Source organism: Equus caballus, chromosome 5 (genome assembly GCF_041296265.1).
Source record: "Equus caballus isolate H_3958 breed thoroughbred chromosome 5, TB-T2T, whole genome shotgun sequence".
In the NCBI taxonomy this organism is placed as follows: domain Eukaryota; kingdom Metazoa; phylum Chordata; class Mammalia; order Perissodactyla; family Equidae; genus Equus; species Equus caballus.
This window is the reverse complement of record NC_091688.1, coordinates 18106146-18128676: the sequence shown is the minus strand read 5'-3', so window position 1 is coordinate 18128676 and position 22531 is coordinate 18106146. Positions and strand designations below refer to the sequence as shown.

The window sequence follows — 22531 nt, the reverse complement described above, 5'->3', positions numbered from 1 at the left end:
TGGCAGCTGAAGTCTCCTTCTCTTAGTTTAATGTTCGACGTGAGTTTATTACTGCTCGTAGCAAAAGGACCTTATTAAAACACCTATTTACCTGTAATGGCATTTATGAGACCTTAGGTGCACTTGTGTCTCCTTAAATCTGGACATAGTCAGGACAGCCTCATTGTCTGTAACTCCCTGTAGTGGCCTCACGATATGTGTATGTTTAGTGCCGCCATCAGGAATTTAGGGGCTAAGGTGAGGGGCTGCAGGTGGACCCAGCCTTCATGGGGACAAATCCGAAGGCACATTTTTCTGATCTTCATGGACCTGTAGGTGTCCTCTACATAGGGTTTCCTTCGGATCCACATGATGTGGAAATCATGCCTTTCCGTTTCTCCCTTCCCCTAAGGGCTGCCCCCCAAGGAGAAGGCCCCTTCTCTTTACTTCTTTCAGAAAAATTCCCTTATCTCTAAGGGAGTTGAAGAATTCTGGCAAAGAAGCTACTAAAATGGAGACCTTGATAATTCAGTTTGGAAACTTTGAAAATAAGGGAATCTGTTGAGACTAGATTTTTCTTATCCTTTGAATGACTTTAACATTCATTATCATTCATTATCTACAGTGGATATAAACTATAGTAATGGCTAATATTTAACCTGTGAGATAGGACCAGTCTTATCCCAGTTTTACAGATGAGGAAACTGAGGCATAGGGATTGGTCCAAGGCAAACACTTAGTAAGTAACACTCAGGACGTGAACTTAGGTCTGCTGATAATTCTAACCACTTGCCCAACTGCCTCCTACCCCTTAGTCTTGTATGTTTGGGGTTTAATTCATCTTTGGCCTTCTGAAGAGTAACTTTTTAAACTTTCCTATCTCAAGAGCAGGGCAAACATGTCCATCAACGAGCAATCAGAGAAACAAGGAGAGAGTTGAGTCGCTGCAAAAGGCTCAGTTTTGAAAGTAATTCTGTTTGGACGAATATCCTTCGGCCTGATATGAAACACAAACAAATCTTCACCACAGTTTTCCCTATCTTTTCCACTCCTTATTCTAACTAAAACTTTGGTGCTTACGTTTACTTAACTTTTCAAACAGCCTAAAATAAGACTTGAATCATCTGTGTTTCTTTTCCATTTTCCTTCCCGCATTAGATTTTCATGATAAACCTCAAGCGCAGAAAGGACAGACGGGACCGGATGTTACGCACGCTGTACGAGCAGGAGATTGAAGTCAAGATTGTCGAGGCTGTGGATGGAAAGTGAGTCGGGTTTTTTCTCAGACCCTTGAAGATGTGGTTGGAGCGGGGATTTGCCCTCTCTGAGAGAAATTTAGTCCTGGGTGGGAGGAATCTGTAGTCATTAGAAGATAGACATGTTTTTACAATAGCTACTTGTACTTACTTTGGGAGAAATCTACTTTGGGAGAAACTTTATGACTTACAGTAGTGTATATGTTAATTCACCAGGTAGAGCAGGCCTGAAATCCACTCATCATTCAGTGATCTCTTGTCTTCATTATGCTGAAAGCTCACACTGGAAGTGATTTTCCCCTGTCTCTGGGAGTTCTCACAGTGGTTGTGGTGGTTTCCAGCTTTCTGTAATGTGTTGGAAGGAATGTGTTCAGAGTAGCCTTCAGAGCCTGATTTAGAGCAAAGTGTCTAAACTTGGGCAACCTGAAGAAAATAAATGGAAAAAATGCATAACAGTCTGTGTATCCTGTTGCATAAGATGCTTGCTACAGTCTGCCTGGGCTGATCACTTTTCCTGGGAATGTGGCAGGAAAGTCACACTGATACTCAGTTGGATTCCTTCAAAGATTTTTGTTATTGCTGTCATTGTTACTTTGTTTTGCTTTGCCCTTTTATCTGACATTCTATCTCAAGGCATAGATTTATGCAAAACCTGCAGTTCCATGTTTTATGTTAGTTGGGAATATGAATGGCTCTAAGGAGTATGGCTAGAAGCTGTTGTGGAAGTTCTTGTGATTCCTTTAGAGAATCTCATCAATGTTTCTCAAAGCATGGCCTGGACACCCACATTAGTGTGCTCAGAGGCTGGTTAAGAGGGCAGCTTCCTGAGTGCCATCCCAGAGCTGCTGAATCGTGATCTCTAGAGCTAGGGCCAAGAACCTGCATTTAAGAAGCCTCAAGGTGATTCTTGGGTAAGATTGCCACATAAAATATAGGACACTTAGTTAAATTCATCCTAAATATTGCATGGGGCTTAATACTAAAAATTGTTCATTGTTTATCTGAAATTTAAATTTGGCTGGGCATTCTATGTTTTACTTGCTAGATCTGGCGACCCTATTCTTGGGTGCACTAGAGTTTGGAAACACTGCTTCAAATACTCCTGAGAGCCCCAATCCCATTCATAGGCCACATGGACCAGAGGAAACTAGTTGAGTGGTGAGAGTACTTTATATATTCTAGATAGAAGTCTCTTGTCAGCTACATAATTTGCAGATATTTTCTCCAATTCTATGTGTTGTCTTTTCACTTTCACAATGGGGTCCATTAAAACACAAACGTTTTTAATTTTGATGAAGTCCAATTAATATTTTTTTGTTGCTTATGCATTTGGTGTCATATCTAAGAACCCATTGCCAAATTCAAGCCACAAAGATTATTTCTGTATTTTCTCCTAAGAGTTTTTTAGTTTTCTCTCTTGTATATATATATGTATCTTACACATTAGATCTTTGATCCATTTTGAGTTAGTTTTTTATATGGTGTGAGGTAGGGGTCAAAATTCATTCTTTTGCACATGGTTATCTAGTTATCCCTGCACTGTTTGTTACAAGGACTACTCTTTCCCCCATTAAATTGTCTTGGCACCCTTGTCAAAAATGAATTGACCATAAATGTAAGAGTTTATTTCTGGACTCTCAATTCTATTCCATTGATGTATATGTCAGTCCTTATTCCAATACCACACTATCTTGATAACTGTAGCTTTGTATGTAAGGAAGTGTAGGCCCTTCAACTTTGTTATTTATTTATTGTTTTTAAAGATTTTTTATTTTTCCTTTTTCTCCCCAAAGCCCTCTGGTACATAGTTATATATTTTTAGTCGTGGGTTCCGCTAGTTGTAGCATGGGAGATGCTGCCTCAGCATGGTTCAATGAGTGTTGCCATGTCTGCACCCAGGATCCGAACTGGTGAAACCCTGGGCCACCAAAGCAGAGCATGCAAAATTAAACGCTCGGCCACGAGGCGGGCCCCACAACTTTGTTATTCTTTTTCAAGATTGTTTAGGCTATTCTAGGTCGCTTGCATTTCCATATAAATTTTAGCATCAGCTTGTCATTTTCCACAAAAACCGCAGCTGGGATTTTGATAGGAGTTGCATTGAATCTGGTGATCAATTGGGAGGAGTATTTCTATCTTAACAATATGAAGTCTTCTAATTCATGATCACGGGATCATTCCATTTATTTAGGTCTTCCTTAATTCTTTGAATGTTGTTTTATAGTTTCAGTGTAAAGTTCTTGCATTTATTTTGCTAAATTTATTCCAAAGTATTTTACTTTTTTTGATGCTATGGTAAATGGAGTTGTTTCCCTAATTTCATTTTTAGATTGCTCATTGTTAAGTATATAGAAATACAATTGATTTTTGTATTGATCTTGTATCCTGAACCTTGCTGAACTCATTTATCAGTTCTAACAGTGTGTGTGTGTGTTTGTGTGTGTGTGTATTCCTTAAGATTTTCTATATACAAGACTATGTCATCTGCAAATGTAAATACTGTTGCTTCCTCTTCTTTGATCTGTATATCATTTATTTATTTTGCTTGCCTAATTACCCTGGCTAGATCCTCAAGTACAGTGTTGAACAGGAGTGGTAAGAGTAGACATCTTTGTCTTGTTTGTAATATTACAGGGAAGCATCTGGTCTTTCAACATTAAGTTTGATATTAACTGTGGAATTTTCACAGATGGCCTTTATCGGGTTGAGGAAATTCTCTTTTATTCTTATTTGGTTGAGTGTTTTTATTGTGAAAGGGTGTTGGTGACTTAGTCAGTTTGGGCTATCATAACAGATTACCATAAACCAGGTGGCTTAAACAACAAACATTTATTTCTCACAGTTCTGGAGGCTGGGAAGTCTGAGAGCAGGGTGCCAGCATGGCTGGATTCTAGTGAGAGACCTCTTCCTGATTTGTGGATGGCTATTTTCCTGCTGTGCCCTCACATAGCGGAGAGCACAGAGTGGAGAGAGGAAGAAAGCTCTCTCATGTCTCTTCTTGTAAGCACAGCAATCTCATTTATGAAGGTTCCACCCTCGTGACCTAAGACCCCACTTCCTAACACCATCAACGTATGAACTTGGGGGGAGTATAAACATTCAATCCGTACACAGTTGGATTTTATCAAATGCCTTTTCTGATGAATTTTGTTGATCTTTTCAAAGAACCAACACTTGGTTTTGTCAATTTTCTCTCTTGCTTTTCTATTCTCTATTTCACTTATTTCCACTATAGTATTAATTATTTTCTTCCTTCTGCTTGCTTTGAGTTTACTTTGCTCTTTTTTCCTAGTATCTTAAAATGGAAGACAAGATTATTTATACAAGATATTCTTTGCTAATATAGGCATTTATGGTTATAACTAGACTTCTAAGTACTGCACTAGGGGCATTCTGTAAGTTTTGGTGTGCTGTGTTTTCATTTTCATTCATCTCAAAATATTTTCTCATTTCCTTTGTGATTTCCTCTTTGACCCATTGGTTCCTTTAGGAGTGTGTTGTTTAATTTCACATATTTGTGAATTTTCCAAATTTCCTATTCTTACTGATTTTTAGTTTCATTCTCTTGTGGTTGGAGAACATAACTTGTATGATTTCACTCCTTTTAAGGGTACTGAGGTTTGATTTATGGTCTGTATGATATTTATGGTCTAAAATATGGTCTTAGAGAATGTTGCAAGTGCACTTGAGAAGAATGTGTATTTTGGGTGGTGTGTTCTGTAGATATTTGTTAGGTCAAGTTGGTTTGCAGTGTCGTTCAAGTCTTCTATTTCCTTGTTGTTCTCCTGCCTAGTTGTTCTTTCTGTTATTGAAAGTAGGGTATTGGAGTCTCCCATTATTATTATTCTTTTTTGAGGAAGATTAGCCCTGAGCTAACATCTACCACCAATCCTCCTCTTTTTGCTGAGGAAGACTAGCCCTGAGCGAACATCCATGCCCATCATCCTCTATATGTGGGACACCTACCACAGCATGGCTTGCCAAGTGGTGCCATGTCTGCACCCGGGATCTGAACCGGTGAACCCTGGGTTGCTGAAGCAGAATGTGCAAACTTAACCACTGAGCCACCAGGCCAACTCCTACCCACTATTATTTTTGAATTGTCTATTTCTCCTTTCAGTTCTGTCAGTTTTTGCTTCATGTTTTTGCTCCATTGTAAGGTGCATATATATTTATAATTGTGTCTTCATGACGGATTGACTCTTTTATCGTTAGAAAATGTTCTTCTTTGTCTCTAGTAATAAATTTTGTTTGATGCTTGTATAGCTCCTCCAGCTCTCTCATGGTTGCTGTTTACCTGATATGTCTTTTTCCATCCTTTTAGTTTAAACCTATTCACATCTTTGAATCTAAAATCTGTCTCTTGCAGACAGCACACAGTTGGATCATGTTTCTAAAAACTCATTCTGCTAATCTCTGCCTTCGATTTCAGGGTTTAATCCATCCACATTTAATAATTACTGATAAGGTAGATTTATGTCTGCTGTTTTCTATACGTCTTACATCTTCATTGTTTCTCTATTCCTCCATTATTGCTTTTTTGATTCAAAAAGATATTTTCTACTCTATCATTTTAACTCCTTTGTTATTTCTTTTACTGTATATTTTTTAGTTATTTTTCTCAGTGACTGCCTTGGGGATTACAATTAGCATCTTAATTTATAGCAATCTAGTTCATATTAATACTAACTTCCTAGAAGAAAACATAGAAAGTAGGCTCCTTGAGCTCAGTCTTGGTGATGGTTTTTTGGATTTAACACCAAAAGAAAAGGTAACAAAAGCAAAAATAAACTAGTGGGACTACATCAAACTAAAAAGCGTCTGCACAGCAAAGGAAACCATCAAAAAAATGTATAGGCAACTTACTGAATGGGAGAAAATATTTGTAAATCATATATCTGATAAGGGTTAATTTCCAAAATATATAAAGAACTCATACAACTCAATGGCAAAACAACAAACAATTTTATTAAAAAATGGGCAGAGAATCTGAATAGTCATTTTTCCAAAGAAGACATACAGATGGCCAACAGGTACATGAAAAGGTGCTCAACATCACTAAGCATCAGAGAAATGCAAATCAAAACCACAATGAGATATCACCTCACCCCTATTAGGATGGCTATTATCAAAAAGACAAGAAATACAAGTGTTGGAGAGTATGTGGAGAAAAGGGAACCCTTGTGTACTGTTGGTGGGAATGTAAATTGGTGCAGCCACTATCAAAAACAGAGGAAGATTCCTCAAAAAATTAAAAATAGAACTACCATATGATCTAGTAATTCCACTTCTGGGTATTTATCCAAAGGAAACAGAAAAACTAACTCAAAAAGATGTATGTACCGCCATGTTCATTGCAGCATTATTTACAATAGCCAAGACATGGAAGCAATCTAGTGTCCATTGTTGGATGAATGGGTAAAGAAATTGTGATATCTATCTATCTATCTATCTATCCACACAGTGGAATATTATTGAAATCTTGCATTTGTGACAACATGGATGAACCTTGAAGGCATTATGCTAAGTGAAATAAGTGAGAGAAAGACAAATACTATATGATCTCACTTATATGTAGCATCTAAAGAAAAAAAGAACTGAACTTGTAGATATAGAGAACAGATTGGTGGTTGCCGCGGGCTGCGGGGGATAGGTGAAATGAGTGAAGGGGATCAAAAGGTAAAAACCTCCAGTTATAAAATAAATAAGTCATGGGGATCTAAGGTATAGCATGGTGACCATAGTTATCATTAACTAATATACTATATTGCATATTTGAAAGTTACTAAAAGAATAGATCTTAAAAGTTCCCATCACTAGAAAAAAAAATTTGTAACTATGTGTGGTGATGGATGTTAACTAGTATTAGTGTGGTGATCATTTCACAATATATAAATATCGAATCATTATGTTGTACACCTGAAACTAATATAATGTTATATGTCAATTATATCTCAATTAAAAAAACCTGAATTTCCACAGTATACAACAACTGAGCTGCTCTATAGCTTCATTCCTTTCCCTCTCCTTTGTTCTGTTGGGGTCACACAAATTACTTCCTTATACATTATATACCCTTTAACACAGACTTCCAATTAATGCTTCATGCAACTATAGTTTAAATCAGAAAAGAGAAAAAAGAGTTATAAACAAAAAACCAATGACACTGTCATTTATATTTACCTAAGCAGTTACATTTAGCATTGCTTCTTCTTTACATGGAAGTGAGTTACTCTCTCGTTTCCTTTCATGTCACTCTGAGGACTCCCTTTAGTATTTCTTGTAGAGCAGATCTGCTAGTGACAAACTCTCTCTCAGTTTTTGTTTATCTGGGAGTATCTTCATTTCTTCTTCATTTTTGAAGGGTAGTGAATCTAGATATAGAATTCTTGGTTGAGTCTCTTTCAGTCAGCACTTTGAGTATGTCAACCTACTGCCTTCTGGCCTCTGTGGTTTCTGATGAGAATCAGCTGTTAATCATACTGAGAAAACTTTGTATGTGGTGAGTCACCTCTCTCTTGCTGCTTACAAGATTCTCTCTGCTATTTTTGTGTTTAACCTTTTTTTCTTTTTACATTTATGTCCAAAGATACATGCATGCACACACACAATTCCTCTCCTCATTCCTTCCTGTCCTTATCCCTTCCAGTGTTTAATGCTCCTCTTAACCACTTTCCTTCATTAGGAAAATACTTTTTCAAAATTGCCAAAAAACTGATGATACTTAAAACTACATTGGGCATTGTGAGGGTTGGGCATTGTGAGGGATACACAAAATATAAGACACTCTTGTCTTCACAAAGCTCGTAATGGTGCCATGACACATTAACCCTGAGGAACTCCTAAGGAATGATGGGAAAGCTGAGAAGTCTTTCTCAGCGTGCATAAAGGCAGAACGCTCTCTTCTGGCTTCTATGGTGGGAGCATCTCAACTTGTTAATTTTCAGACATGTTCTCTGTCGTGCAGGGCTCTCAACACAAGCCAGCTGAAGGCCCTGAATATTGAAATGCTGCCTGGATACCGAGATCCTTACTCCTCTAGGCCTCTAACCCGGGGTGAAATTGGCTGCTTTCTTAGCCACTACTCTGTCTGGAAAGAGGTAAATTATGCTTTACTTAGATGTGCGGTTTTGTAACGAGGAGGAAGGAGAGTGGGACTTTGTAGGTGAATTAGGGCCAGACACAAAGTGAACCCATAACTGTTCTAGAAGTGTGCTTGGAAATTGCTGTTGCTTCATGTCTCCCTCTGACACAAGGCAGGCAACAAACAAGGAAGGGTAGCCTTGGTGCCACTTGGGATGATGACAGGGGAACATACCGGTGTTCTGGAGGCCACACTCCTGTTGATACATTCTCATCTTTAGTAGAAATGCCTTGTATGTATCTAGCATGTCATCATTTATTCAGTGATTTCAAACAAGATGTCACACATAAGTCATGTGAGGTGGGTCGGGAAGGGTGGGCTCATTTTACACGAGAGGAAATAATTAAATATCTTGTCCAGGCCAGAAGTGGCAGAGGCAGGACTTGAACCCATGTCTTACAGACCAGACATTGATGGGAGTGGTATTGGAGTGTGGGGTTTTTGATTAAGGGTCAATTCCCATAAGAAAAGAAAAAGTCCCTAAGAAGGGCCCTTTGAATGCCTTCTCTCTTTGAATGATCCAGGCTATGCCTATCTTTTTTTTCTTTCAACTTTAAATGAAATGTAATAGATTTGTATAAAAGTATGTAGATCATAAAATACAGGCCAATGAAGTTTCACAAACTGAACAATACACCCATGTTAACCAGCACCCACATCAAGAAACTGGTTACCAGCACCCTAGAAGCATCTCCTCTGTATTTCCTTCTAGTCATTAGTCCCCAAGGATAATCACCATCCTGACTTCTAACAGCACACAATAGTTTTGTCTACTTTTGTACCTTTTTTAATATGAATGGGACCATCTGGTATGTACAATCTCTCAACATTACATTCGTGAGATTCATCTATACCGTTGCATTTAATTGTAAATCATATGTTCTCATTGCTGTAAATATAACCCAGTTTATTTATCCATTCCACTGTTGATGGATTTTCTTAGATTCCAGTTATAAGCTATTATATATCGTGCTGGCATACCCTCAGCTTTCTAATACTTACTTATTGAATAAAAAATAAGTACCAAACTTTTCATAGGGTGTCTTCCCACTGATGAACTTTATAGGTAATTGACCGAGAGCTGGAGAAGACTCTTGTTATTGAGGATGATGTGCGTTTTGAACATCAGTTTAAGAAGAAGTTGATGAAGCTGATGGATGACATTGACCGTGCTCAGCTGGATTGGGAACTGATGTGAGTGACAAGACAGGCTTATCAGAGAGCACCAAGAGGCACTCAGTCCTTCTCGAGGGGCAGCGAGCCCCACCTCCCCAGCTCAAGCCCCCACTTACCTGTTCTTCACTCCATAAATGTTCCCAGAAACAAGAAGTGCATAGAGGATAGCCACTGGGTTTTGCATCTATATGTTCTACAGTGTGAGAAAGAAACTATGGGAGATTCTTTAAAAGACCTGGAGTCTGCCTATAGATCGGGGGCCTCCAGACTGAGCACTCACTTAGGAGCACAGTAGAAATCCCACCTGTGAGGCAACCTGTTACATAGAGGAGATGGAGAGAGAGAGGAGGAGGCATTCATTCAAGGGCAAGAGTCCTGTGTCATACTTGAGCCTCAGCTCCCAGGAGAGCAGGTTCCCTCTGCAGCCCCTGAGAGTGTGAGAGGTTGGAAGGTCAGGGGGAGAAAACTTCTGCTGGGAATGGAAGCTGTGCAAACAGGGGAACGCTGGCAGCTGGTTTGGTGGAGGGTCAGAGGCTGTCACAGGAGGACCAGGCTCACCAAGGGAGCGCTGGCTCTGCACTGACGTCTAGTTAATGCTCCTTGTCTGCTGCCTCTGGGAATTGAGTTCTCTCTCTCTCTCAATCTCTTTCTTTCTCTCTCTCTCTCCCTCTTCCTCTCATTTTCTTTTTAAACCAAAATGACACTTTTTACTTCTCTTCAATGGGGCGAAAGGTCTCAAGCATTATGCTTCTCCCCAGCTGCGTGTCAAAGGCAACTCCATCAAATGAGAGCCTGTTCCTTTGGAGCAGCTGCAGCAGAGAAGCTGTCCCTACCCGTCCCCTCCTCAGAGGGGACCTTAACTACGGGCCCAGCTGGGATAGTTACTCTCTCAGAAAATGTACCATTCTCAGCTCAAAAGAAACCTAGCGATGGCTCAACGAACCCATGGGAAACAGACCCAGAAATCAGTACTATGTAATAGAAAGAGAAATAAGAATAATAAATGTAATAAAAGCCCTAGCTTCTTATTATATATCAGTCATGTGATTAGATTCTGCACTGTCCCTTAAGACCATTGTTTGTTCCTATAATCCTCCAGAAGTCACCACACCTCAGCCTTTCTGAATCTCTGGCTCTGTGGCCTGTGATTAAGGCCTCACAGTCACGGAGCTTGGAAGCTATTTTATGCTCATGTGACATGTGCAAAGGCAGCTTTCTCTTAAGCCTGAGAGCCACAGAGGACTCGACTCAAGGAGTCTATGGCTTAGAACCGGCATATGTTGCTGTCCACTTGTCGTTTGGTTGGTTCATTTCACAGGACAAAGTACTAACAGATCCAAGAAAGGAGAATGACTGTCCTGATAGGGATACAGGAAAAAAAAAAAGATATTTCCTCAATTTCACATACTGATCAAGTCAAAATATTCCATTGAAATCTATTATACAATCTTAAAAAATTATAGGGGTTTCAAATTTTTTACCTCTCATTTTCTAAAGTGAATAAGAAACAAGTGCTACTTAAACCCAAAACATGAAAGCTGATAAGCTGTCCATGGCTACATTACTAAATTTCTCCAGAAAAAAGAACTAGCAAATGGGAAGAGTAGAACAAGCCATTGGAATCATCTAGGGCAATGCTGTCCAATAGAAAAATGACATGAACCACATACATCATTTAAAATTGTCTAGTAATCACATCAAAAAAACGAAAATAAATTATGTGAAATTAACCTAAAAATGTTTTATTTAACCCAACATATCCAAATATTATTATTTTAACATGTAATCAATATTTAAAAACTATTAGCGAGATAGTCTACCTTCTTTTTTCCTATCATCTTCAAATCCAGTGTGTATTTTACACTTATGACTTCTCAATCCAGATGCTAAATTTTCAGCTGCTGAAGAAAACTTAGGCCTAACAAAACAATAAATTTTGTTTAACAGAAAAAATATTTTACGCATCTTCAATTTTAAAATTTACATTTAAATTAAGTAAAATTAATAAGTTAAGTACAGACTTCATTCCACAGTCAGTCTAGCCACGTTGCATGTGCTCAACAGGAGTTTCTCCTCCACTTGGGGTACATGGGAGAAATTCAGATTTTAGTCTAAAGAGACAGTGGCCAAGAGGATGTATAATTGATGTCCTCAGAGGAACTTAAGGTGAACACAGACTTGTTCTACAAATCCTGGGATGTTTTGACAGGAAGAATCCCTTGAATGTTGAAAGAGATAGTTTTAGGGCAAAATAAAGGAAGTGACTTTACCTGGCAGAGAGGAATCTGGCACCTCCTCAACTGGCTCTAGGCGAGTGGGAAACAAACAGATTCCAGACCAAAGGAATGGATGACAGATCCGTGAGTAGACTAGGGGAAGGTGGGGATGGTTGTGAGTACATCCTGTGTTGCAGAAGTTGTTCATGGAGGACAGGATGTGCCTGGGTGCCTTTCTTAGAACGGAGCACCCGGGAGGAAGCGTGAGCACAGCTGGGTGAATGTGATGAGGAGAAAGCCATGTAGGCGTTGTCATTCATTCTCCCCAGGAACCCCCTTGGGGCCACTCTGGGGTTCCCAAGTCTTTTACTGCAGACTGTTTCTTTCCCACAGTCTTTTCTGTCCTGTGTTTACCACCAGCATTTGCAGAGCTGTGCAGAAAACATTGAAGGCTGAAACTCTGGGGACTTGAAAACAGCAAACTCAGGATTCTCACATCTGGCCTTTTTTGTGCCCTTCCAACCTTGTAAACACAGCTGGAAATCCCATACCATCTTTGGGAAATGATCTGAAAGATCTTTTAATCTCTCTACATCTTAACTTTTAGGCTGGAACAGTTGGCTAGGCAAGAATAGTTGGGATGTTGATAAACGGAGGTGGGGAAATAGCCACATTGATGGCAGATGACAGTCATGGTTGGCGATATGATGCTCTTTGTGGTGTGGTGCTTTTAATAGAAGACACAGTGGGTCCAGGCTTTCAAAAGTGTCTGCAAAGCAGTACTCCATTCTGATGGTTGTCTAATATTCCAGTTGGAATTTTTCTCCCCCACCCATTTCTTTCAGTTATATTGGTAGGAAGAGGATGCAAGTAAAAGAGCCAGAGAAAGCAGTGCCCAATGTGGTAAATCTGGTCGAAGCTGACTATTCCTACTGGACGCTGGGCTATGTCATCTCTCTGGAAGGAGCCCAGAAGCTGGTTGGAGCCAATCCTTTTGGGAAGATGCTGCCAGTGGACGAGTTTCTGCCTATCATGTACAATAAGCATCCTGTGTGAGTCACCCTGAACTGCCTGTCTGTCCCTTGGGCACAGCCCAGTTCATGAGTTATGCTACTCAGATTCTGAGTAGTGCTTGATATTTTTTAAAGGTGTACTGCTTTCCTAAATGATCTTTCCATAATCATGACCCAGAGAGGTTGACTCAAGTGATTATCCCCTTTTACAGAAGGGGAAGATGAGGAAGAAATGGTGAGTCTTGCATAGGGGTCTTCTTTAATGCCCATTGTGTAGTTTAACTGGACATAATCTGCTCAGTCCTCCCCTTGTCTTTGATTTTCTCACTTCTATAAACTCATACACCTCAAAGGTGAAGGTCATCTTCCTAAGCACCTCAGAGCTTTCAGTTGATTTTTCAGTCTATTTGTTGTACCGTTGGCCAGGCAGGGGCTCACAATCTAGTCAAGAACCTAGACCCGTGAAGAGTCATTGTGATATATTGTGATACCTGCTGTCACAGAGATGTGTTAGAAGCTCAGGGAGAGCGGAGGTGGCCTCTGAGCAGGGTATCCATGTAAGAAGACAGTGTGCTCTGGGTTCCCATAGCCCAGGAGTTCAGTCTGACCTAGCACTCACCAAAGAGTGTGGCAATTGATGGCTTACCTGTCAGTCTCCCCAATAACCTGTGAGCCCCTGAGGCAGGAACAGTCTTACATCTCCATGTCCTTAGATCCTGGTCCAAACTCTACACCTTGATCTGCTCAATCAGTGATTCCTAAATTCATTAATGGAGCAGGATACCAGGTTCTAACCTTGGCTCCTTCTCTCAGTTGCTGGGTGATCTCCTCACTAGAAGGTCTTCATTTTAGTGTTGAGAGTTCCTGTCTTGCATGTTGCTCATTTTGTCCTCAGTAAAGATGGAGCTCCTCACCCTCTTTTATACACCATGTCAGAGACTGACTTTATCTCTGTGTCCTGGCACCAACATGGAGGTCAGCCATCAGCCCCTTAACAGAAAGGAAATTAACACCTATGATGCACTCACAGACCCAGAAGCCAAGTAGATGTCGCCTCATATAATCTGTACAGGAGCCTTGGGAGGAAGGTCAAGCCATCCCTCTACTTTACACTCACAGGGAGCTGGACTTAACCCTAACCCTAACTCTGACTCTAACCCTAACCCTAGGCTGGATGGTGGAGGTGGTATGCCTCCAAGCCAATACCATTTCACTGGCCCTATCGCTGCGGTCCGGATCTCAGCTGTCTAATTTATTAATCCAGAACAGGGCATTTTTCTAAAAAGTGATCACGTTTATTTATCATTATGGTCCAACAGAACTTAATTCTTAACTTTTAGAACAAGACCTGAGATTCTTTTTTTAAACTAATCTGTCTAAATACAATAGGAATACCCTGACCTTCTTCTTTGTGTTTGTTTAGACAATCTGAAAGCTTCTAAAGAAAGCTTTACCGTATTTCTAGACAAAAGTTTTCCACAAAGGATACAACTTAAAAAATAATGGAGGTGGGCCAGCCTGGTGGCACAGTGGTTAAGTTCTCACGTTCTGCTTCTCAGCGGCCCAGGGTTCGCTGGTTCGGATCCTGGGTGTGGACATGGCACCGCTTGGCACACCATGCTGTGGTAGGCATCCCATGTATAAAGTAGAAGAAGATAGGCACAGATGTTAGCTCAGGGCCAGGATTCCTCAGCAAAAAGAGGAGGACTGGCAGTAGTTAGCTCAGGGCTAATCTTCCTTAAAAAAAAAAAAATAATAATAATGGAGGGGCCAGCCCAGTGGTGTAGTGGTTAAGTTCATGTGCTCCGCTTTGGCGGCCCAGGGTTCATGGGTTTGGATCCCGGGCACGGACCTACACACCGCTCATCAAGCCATGCTGAGGCGGTGTCTCACATATAAAATAGAGGAAGATGGGCACAGATGTTAGCTCAGCAACAATCTTCCTCAAGCAAAAAGAGGAAGATTGGCACCAGATATTAGCTCAGGGCCAATCTTCCTCATCAAAAATAATAATCATCATCAAATGAATCTGTGACAGTTTAAGAGATAACCAGCACGGCCCCTCTGCTCTTCCCCTGCTCTGTAAGCATCTGCTCCCTCATGCACGTGTACACCTCTTGTTTTCAGAGCTGAGTACAAGGAGTATTACGAGTCCAGGGACTTGAAAGCCTTCTCCGCGGAACCCTTGCTCATCTACCCCACACACTACACAGGCCAGCCGGGGTATCTGAGTGACACGGAGACCTCGACCATCTGGGACAATGAGACAGTGGCCACTGACTGGGACAGGACACATTCCTGGAAGTCCCGGAAGCAAAGTCGCATCTACCGCAACTCCAAGAACACAGAGGCCCTGCCGTCACCAACCTCCCTAGACACCGTGCCTTCCAGGGATGAGCTGTGAAGGCTCCAGGGGCGGTCACCACCCTTTGGTTTTTCTAATGGGCTGTTCATCTGTTTGCTCCAGTTTCTTTTCGTGGTCACAGTCATCCAATCTAAGTGGTCTAATTTGATCAAAATTAATGTATTTCTGACAGAGGAGGAGAATAGGGAAACTAAACCCAAATTTCTTAGGATGGCTAGAAGATAGACTTTATGGCAACCATTATGAAAAACCCCAATCCAGACACCTAGTCCTTCAGCTCATTATCCAGACGATACTGGTTCCCACATGAAGGTTGAACAATATGGCTCAGACTCTCGTCCAAGAGAAAGGTGATCAGCATGCTGTCACATCAATAAATGGGTCAGCAAGGCAGCCAAGCCAACTGGACCACATCTGTTGGTCTGGTGGGCCCATTTTATGTCACAGATGTGACCTTGAAAACTTGTGTATCTAACAAGTTTGGGGGAAAAATCAAATCACTTAAAATCAAATTAATTGGGCTTTTTATTTAAAGGCATTCTATCATGAGCCTTATTTCGAAGTGAGTTTTTCCTCTTTGTCCTCGTTATCCAACAGGGATGGGCATTTGGGTCTGTCTGAGTCTTGGCCTTTGACTCTCATGGCAATTGAAGCTGTCATAAAGTTTGCCATGTGGATAGAGTTTAGTCTATATTTGAGGGTTTGTTTAGATATTTGAGGAAAGAAGAACTCAAACTTTGACCTTTTTTTATTGTGGTCACTTGAGTTAGGATGCTCTATTTATGAAGATAAATTTAATATATAAGGGGTTAGGGCTGGTGTGTAGTTGCTGTCCCCCGGGTTAGGCGCCTCTGCAGCATGTCAGACTCTCCCCTGCCCCTCAGCCTGGGAAGGAATCGCAGGTGTGACTTTTATGAGTCACTGTTAAGAGGCAGAGCGCGTTCTCAGGCCAGCAACTGTCCTTGCCTGGGTTTTTCACTCTATATTGAATTATTTATTTTACAAAATGTGGGGGAAACAGCTGTAGGATAAGATAGAGAAACAGATGTTTCAAGCTTTCATTGCACCTGAGGAGTGGTCAGTGTAGACACGGGTTCAACAATCTAGCTCTCCTGCATTTCCCAGCCTGACTCTTGCAGAAAGGCCTGTTGAATGGGAGACAACCATCTGGAAACCAATGATTCTCCATTTCAGGTGAGAGACCTTGGTCAGAAACAGTGGACTGATCAACAGATTTAGGCCAATAACCAGGGAAGCTCTTGGAGTCAGGATTCTGGGCAGACAACCCCTCTGCTTTCTTCATAGATTGATGCTATGTGCAATGCAGAGTTGGACGACATCATCTCATGCAGCTCCACAATCTGTGATCCTCAGATACCTTGTGATGGTTTGCTTCAGGTTTATGTTCTCATGCCCACAAGCAGTAAATTGCCTCCAGAAGTACCCTCCCAGGGGAGAAATACACACTCTCCTCCCTCGATGTCCTCAATGTCAGGCTCTGCAGACCCAACAATCTGAGCTTCCTGCTTTGGAGCAGAGCCCATGGGGAGGGCTGCTGCGTGTAGGAAGCTTAGTGCTCACAGTGACGACCCCAGGCTGCAGGACAACAAGGCAGCTCGCCTTCCGAGAACACCCGCCTCAGCCTCCCTTGTTGACTTACTGTTAATTTTCTTCTACGTTGACTAATAAGCCAGGAGACCGAGGAAAGGGACCTCAGCTGACTCCAATTTTTATTGCTTAGACATCGCTGTCAGGGCTTGACTTTTTTCTTCTAGAAAACCAGAAAGAGCATCCAGGGAGCTAAGTGAAAAACCCTTAGGTGATCCCTAAGATTTCCTTGGGTATTTTGTGTGTTGTTTGCATATTTGAGTGTGTGCAAGTGTGTGTGACTTTCATGATTTTTTTTAACAGGGTGCGAGGTGACTAGGGTACTGGGAGTAGAGGAAGACTGAGTTGATTTTTGTGTGGTTTTGTTTAAAAGAGAACATTTTTTTTTTTTTCCTTTTTCCCTGTCAGCTGGTCTGGTGGGTTTATGAATTCTCATTTTTAGAAGATATTGTTCTTAAATTCTAGAATTTTAGATTAGGACTGTTCTACTGTGAATAAAGTTCTGGCTCTGTTAGCCCAGCCCTTGCTTCTCCGTGCTCAGGTCTAGAGTTCCAAGCAGTGTTCTTTTGCTGTGAACTTCGTGAACTACGGACCTAGCATTTCTTTAAACAGTCGCCTCTCCAGCAATCCAGGGGTTCCTTGACCTCATTATTCTTCCTGCCTCCCCTCTGGTCTTCAGTCAAGACATTTGACCTTTGCAGTGTCAGAGGCCTTTGTCTCTGACCATACCACCTGCTCTCTGCCTCTGGAAGTTAAACTCCATCTAGATTCCCCATCTGGATCCCTGTCTGGATCTTGGGATCCAAGGTAGAATCTTCTAGACAGACACCCCCAACTTCAGCAGTGCTGGTGCTGCTGAGTGTTCTGAGCATCTGCAATTGCAGAGGACACACTGCCCAGGCCTTGCTTTGGGTTCCCCGGAGACTGATGCAGGAACTCTGGAAAACAAGAAACAGCCAGCATCCCAGCATCCTACACTGTCTGTCATGCTATGTCGTTTCAGGGTGGGGAAGTGATAAACTACTTGCCTTCTAGAGCTCTTTTTGAAAAATTAAAAAAATCAGCTCAATGCTATGATTGTTCATTGGTTCTTCCAACACCGATCAATTGCCAACACTACTGGAATTTCCAGGTCTGCACTGGACCAAGGATGTTGGAGGCCAGAGATAACCATCACTGCTGCATGATCCCCATGGCAAGCAAGAGGTTGGTCACTGACCTTCCTGTCCAGTGGGGGTTATTGTAGACTGCTGGGTAGATGTGGGTATGCTGAAAGGGATTCCAGGCTGCAGAAAGTCAGGAGTCCCCAGTGGTTGGGTGGTGATAGACGGTCCATGTTTCATTTTTGTGCAATAGGTCAGTCTATCCGTTCATGAAAAGACACTGAGATGCTTGTCCATGGCCAAAGAGCTTTTCCCGGCTTGGGGGGAGAGAGAATCCATGTTGGCCTCAATGACCCCTTGAATTTCAGATCAGGCTTCCCCAAATCTGAAAAACCAGGTGTGAGCAGCACCTTGTTGCAGGCCCTGTGCTGGGCACTGCGAGGCTCAGAGGGCTAGGAAAGGTCTCCACTGCCGTGGGCTCCATGGTCCAATGGAGGAGCCATGCAGGCAGGATGGCTTTATTTCAGAGGCTGGAAGAAAGTGGACCCCAGGACCCCAGAGAACCTAGTTCTGCTGAGGAGGACTATTGAGGCAGCTTTGCTGGGAAGGTGACATTTGTGTTGGTTTTTGGAACAGGAGTGGGAGTTTCAAAGAGGGAGGAGTGTTGGGCACGGTGCATGGGAATGCTTTCTAGGCATTGCGAAGGCGTGGGACTGTGAAAGGGCCTCCTGGAGAGTGATGGGGAACTGGGTAGGACTGAAGAGTCAGATATGACAGGAAATGCTTATGACAGATATAACAGGGTTGATGCCAGGAAACAAGACTTGAGACCCAATAATGATGACAAGGTAAGTCGGCTACCCTCCCTCTCTGGACTATGTCATCATGAATGTAGAGGCCATTGTTCCTGTGGGAACTCTAGGTTTGGTTACTTTCCTGACAGACAACGCAGAGGTTTCTAGTAAAATGTTTGTGTCTAAAACAAGAAAAGTTCCCATTCAGCTACAAACTTGGGAATCTTTTCATTTATGGTTGCTACAAATCACTCTAACTAGTAAATGTAAAAAAAGATGAGTCTTCCCAAGAGTCTTCTACGATGTGATTTTGAAACATTCTTTCCAAGTAAACAGAGTGGCAGCGAAATGATCCGGAATGATCTCCATGACCGACAAGAAATTAATTCCCTGAGGAGTTAACTAATGACAAGGTGAGAGTTAAAATGAAGCTGGTCATTTGGTAAGAAAATAGCATGTCATGGGTGACATAGTCAGAAACCTAAGAGCAGGCAGCCTTAGAAATAATCGTCACGCCCATATTTGTGTTTTGTGGTGATGTTTATTATTTCAGAGAGAACCTTCCTCCCTTAGAGATGTTCTGATTAAATGTGGCCGAGGGAGGAAGGCCAGGAGGAGATGGCAATTCCATGTTAGAGGGTCTCCCTGTGAGCAGGCTGATGGCAGCCCTAAGTCAACACAGGGCAGCTGGAACAAGGACAAAGATTCTGGCCAGTGGTGGCCAGTAAGTCCTTTTGCCTGGTGGGAAAAGAGAGAAATAATGATGGTGGGTTTTATGACGCAAACTGTATCACAATTGATTACATAGAAAATGGTGCCTCCGGTTATCACGAGCGCAGAACAAGATGAAATGGCTTGAATTACAACACCAAGAATTTAGATGAGCTTTTAGGAAGACTTTATTGACAGAACAATTAAACACTCAATAGGATTCCAAGGCAAGAGTGGAAAGGCTCCATTTAAATTTGTCATTGGGCGGGAGAATGACTTCCTTCTGCTCTAACACATCTAAAATGGCCTGTTTTTGTTTCCACCCGTACACGTACTAATACTTGAGATGATCCCTGCTCAGCTGCTCCTGCGACACCGGCTGGGCTGCTCCCAGCCCAAAGCTATCCTCCCATCTGCCCTCAAAAGGGGTGGAAAGAATGAAGAATTGCCTCTGAGGATGGGTTTCTCTTTATTTTTAATTTACTGGGTTTATTTTTATGCCCCTCCCTGTAGTTTCTTCAGCTTGGCTGCCTCTGGAATGGGTGTTTTAATAAAATCTCCACGTCTGAACAATTCTGGGCCTTGCAGAGCGCCAGCTTTGCAGCTCCCCCCTGGTCCAGAGGCGGCTCCTCTGGGCGTTTCCCGTTCTAAGGGAGGCTGGACAGATGTCTGGGCTCTGGCTCATGGGAGAACTTGATTTTCAAAGTGTAGTGGACAGCCCTCTCTCTCTGTTCTTCAGATAAGCTTAGAAAATAATCCGTGACAGAGTGTCCTCTCCCAAAAGAGAACTGGCCGTTTGGAGAAGACCCCTAGCCAGGAGTCGAGATGTCTAAGTGTTGATGGTGTGGTCTGCGGGTTTTAACTGCTTTGAAAACTGCTAGCACGATTGTGAAGACTTGAAGGGAATGTGATGGTTCAGGCTGGGCACAGGGAGGACACCCTGCACAGAGCTGACTGTGAGGGCACAGAGGAGTGGCACAGGCCTGAGGGAATCTGAGGAGAGAGGCGAGAGGTGGCTTCCAGGGCGCAGCACACAGAGCCCAGGAGAGAAGCGCCAGAACAGGGGGAGAAGACACAGATTCAGGGCTGGCCATCAGCAGAGAAAGTGAGGCTGGTGCACAGGCTGGAAAAGAAGGGAGGGGACCAGAGGGAACAGTAGTAGTAGAAGGGAGGCTTAGAACAGAATTGGCAACGCCTGGTCCGTAAAGTGACTGTTTTTTCCTTGCAAACCTGCAACGATGTGAAAGGTTGAGGTGTTGTTGAGCTGAACAGCCTGCAAAGGGACGGGTGGGATGTCTGGTGCCCCCATTGCCGGTGGCACAGCAGCAACTCCAGGTCGTGCATCTGAATTGTCCTCGAAAGGGGCCGTCTGAGCACAGAGCCCCTTCCTGCTGGGAAAGATACAGGTTCCAGGTGGACACAGAAGAGGGAGGACACGGGAGCAGGGAGCGGGGCTTCCGGTAAGAAACTTGTCCCTCCCTAATGGCAGCGGGAATCCAAGAAGGTGGAGCCCTCGTGGGAATCACACCAGCTCTGTGTGGTGACGGAGCCCGGGCTCGGGGAGGGAGGCTCCAGCCCGGTCAGGGCTGCTTCACGTCGGCTGGCCCCTCTGTCAAAGCCTGTCCGGTGCGTGTCCACCCTCCAGCCTGGCCGGGCCCACACGCCCCTCCCCATGCGCCTCCTTGGACCACGGCTGTAGGATGAGCTACGGGAGCCCTGGCTGCCCTCCAACCCTGGGACTCCATCTCTCCCCACAGCAGTGGCAGGCTGGATCCTCCCAGGGTGCTGTTCACACACCTGAAGTCCCACTCTGAGAGTCACACCTGCCCGTGTGGCTGCTCAGGCGGGGAGGGAGGTTGGGGGGCTTCTGTGAAGACATGACTCCCATTAGGCCAGAAGCTTTCCAGGAGTACAGCAGCTAAGTCAAGAGTATGCGCCAACGTGAACAGTGCTTTCTTCACCGTACTGCGTACATGACACTCAAGAGGGAGGAACTATTGTTAATGCCCATTTTTTCAGATGAAGCAATAGCTGAATTAAGTGACTTGCCTAAGGTAGTAAGTGTCCTGGGAGTCAGACCTAGGCAGTCCGATCCCACTCATGCTGACCACATCCATGCACAGCTCCTGGGGGATAGTCTGTCTCATTTCTTGTTTTCTCACTAACTTCTAGGGTTTCCATCTCGCTCTCTCTCTCTCTCTCTCTCTCTCACACACACACACACACACACACAGCCTGATCTATCTAGGGGCTTGCAGCTCCAGCCCCCATGTTTACTTTCCCCGTATGAAAGTTCATATATTGATTATTCAGCTGATCAGACAATTCTCTGGTGACATTTTGCTAGAGGCTTGGGCGTCAGATATTGTGTAAACGGGGATCAGAAATAAACGTCTGGGGCAGGCTAAGTCTCACTTAGAATGCTTCTCCTATTCTATTTTGAAACTGGTGCTATGATTTTTTTTTTTAATGGCTGGAGCAATCCGGAAACAGATTAAATCATTCGCTTTTTCTTTTTTAACTTGATTTACTGGTACACTCTGCGTAAGAAATTGGAACTGTAGCACAGAATGTTGCACTGGGGTTAAACAATGGTGGGAATGGAAATGGTTTCTTCCGAGAAGCCTAGATAAAGTACTCGGGTACTGATAACTGGCTCACAAAGAGGCTGAGCCGGGAGGTCCTGACTCTCGACGGCATCCGAGCCCCAGCTGCATCCACTCCTCCTTTAATTCCTCATTCAGTTGGTGCCTTTCACAGGAGGCTCTCCCCAGGCACCCTCTGCACCCTCATGGGCTGGCCGAGTTCATGCACCAGAAACGGATGCAAATCCTAGCTGGGAGCTAACTCACCATGTCATCCTGATCCTGATGGCCCTGTTTCCTCATCTGTGAGATGGAATGGTGCTCTGACCTGCAGCAGAATGTTCCTTAGAGACTTTAAAGAACCAATCAGATGCCCATCTGACCAAGGTAGCTTGTGTGAACTCACATGATGGGAAGGCTGGGGAGGGAGCCAGCAGACCACAGGCATTCTCGCCAGCTCCACGAAGAATCTCTCTCAGGAAAGTCTCCTGGACTCAGTGCCCAGCCCAGTGTCACAGGCCACAGTGGGGTTCAATGATTCAGAGCTCTGCCCCTAACCTCGGGCAATTGACTGACTGCTC

At 43.1% G+C, this 22531-nt stretch overlaps 1 protein-coding gene across 3 annotated transcripts in view; it reads left to right on the top strand.

The window, feature by feature from the left end:
• Positions 1–17831, top strand: part of COLGALT2 (collagen beta(1-O)galactosyltransferase 2) — a 104407-nt gene extending 86576 nt beyond the window's left edge. For all 3 annotated transcript variants that reach the window (XM_023640698.2, XM_070267856.1, XM_070267857.1), the window contains 5 exons: positions 1138–1244; positions 8203–8335; positions 9446–9573; positions 12617–12823; positions 14912–17831. In XM_023640698.2, coding sequence (XP_023496466.1) covers positions 1138–1244; positions 8203–8335; positions 9446–9573; positions 12617–12823; positions 14912–15188 — 852 coding nt within the window. In that variant the 3' untranslated portion in view covers positions 15189–17831. The remainder of the gene's footprint in view (positions 1–1137; positions 1245–8202; positions 8336–9445; positions 9574–12616; positions 12824–14911) is intronic.
• Positions 17832–22531: the final 4700 nt, after the last annotated feature.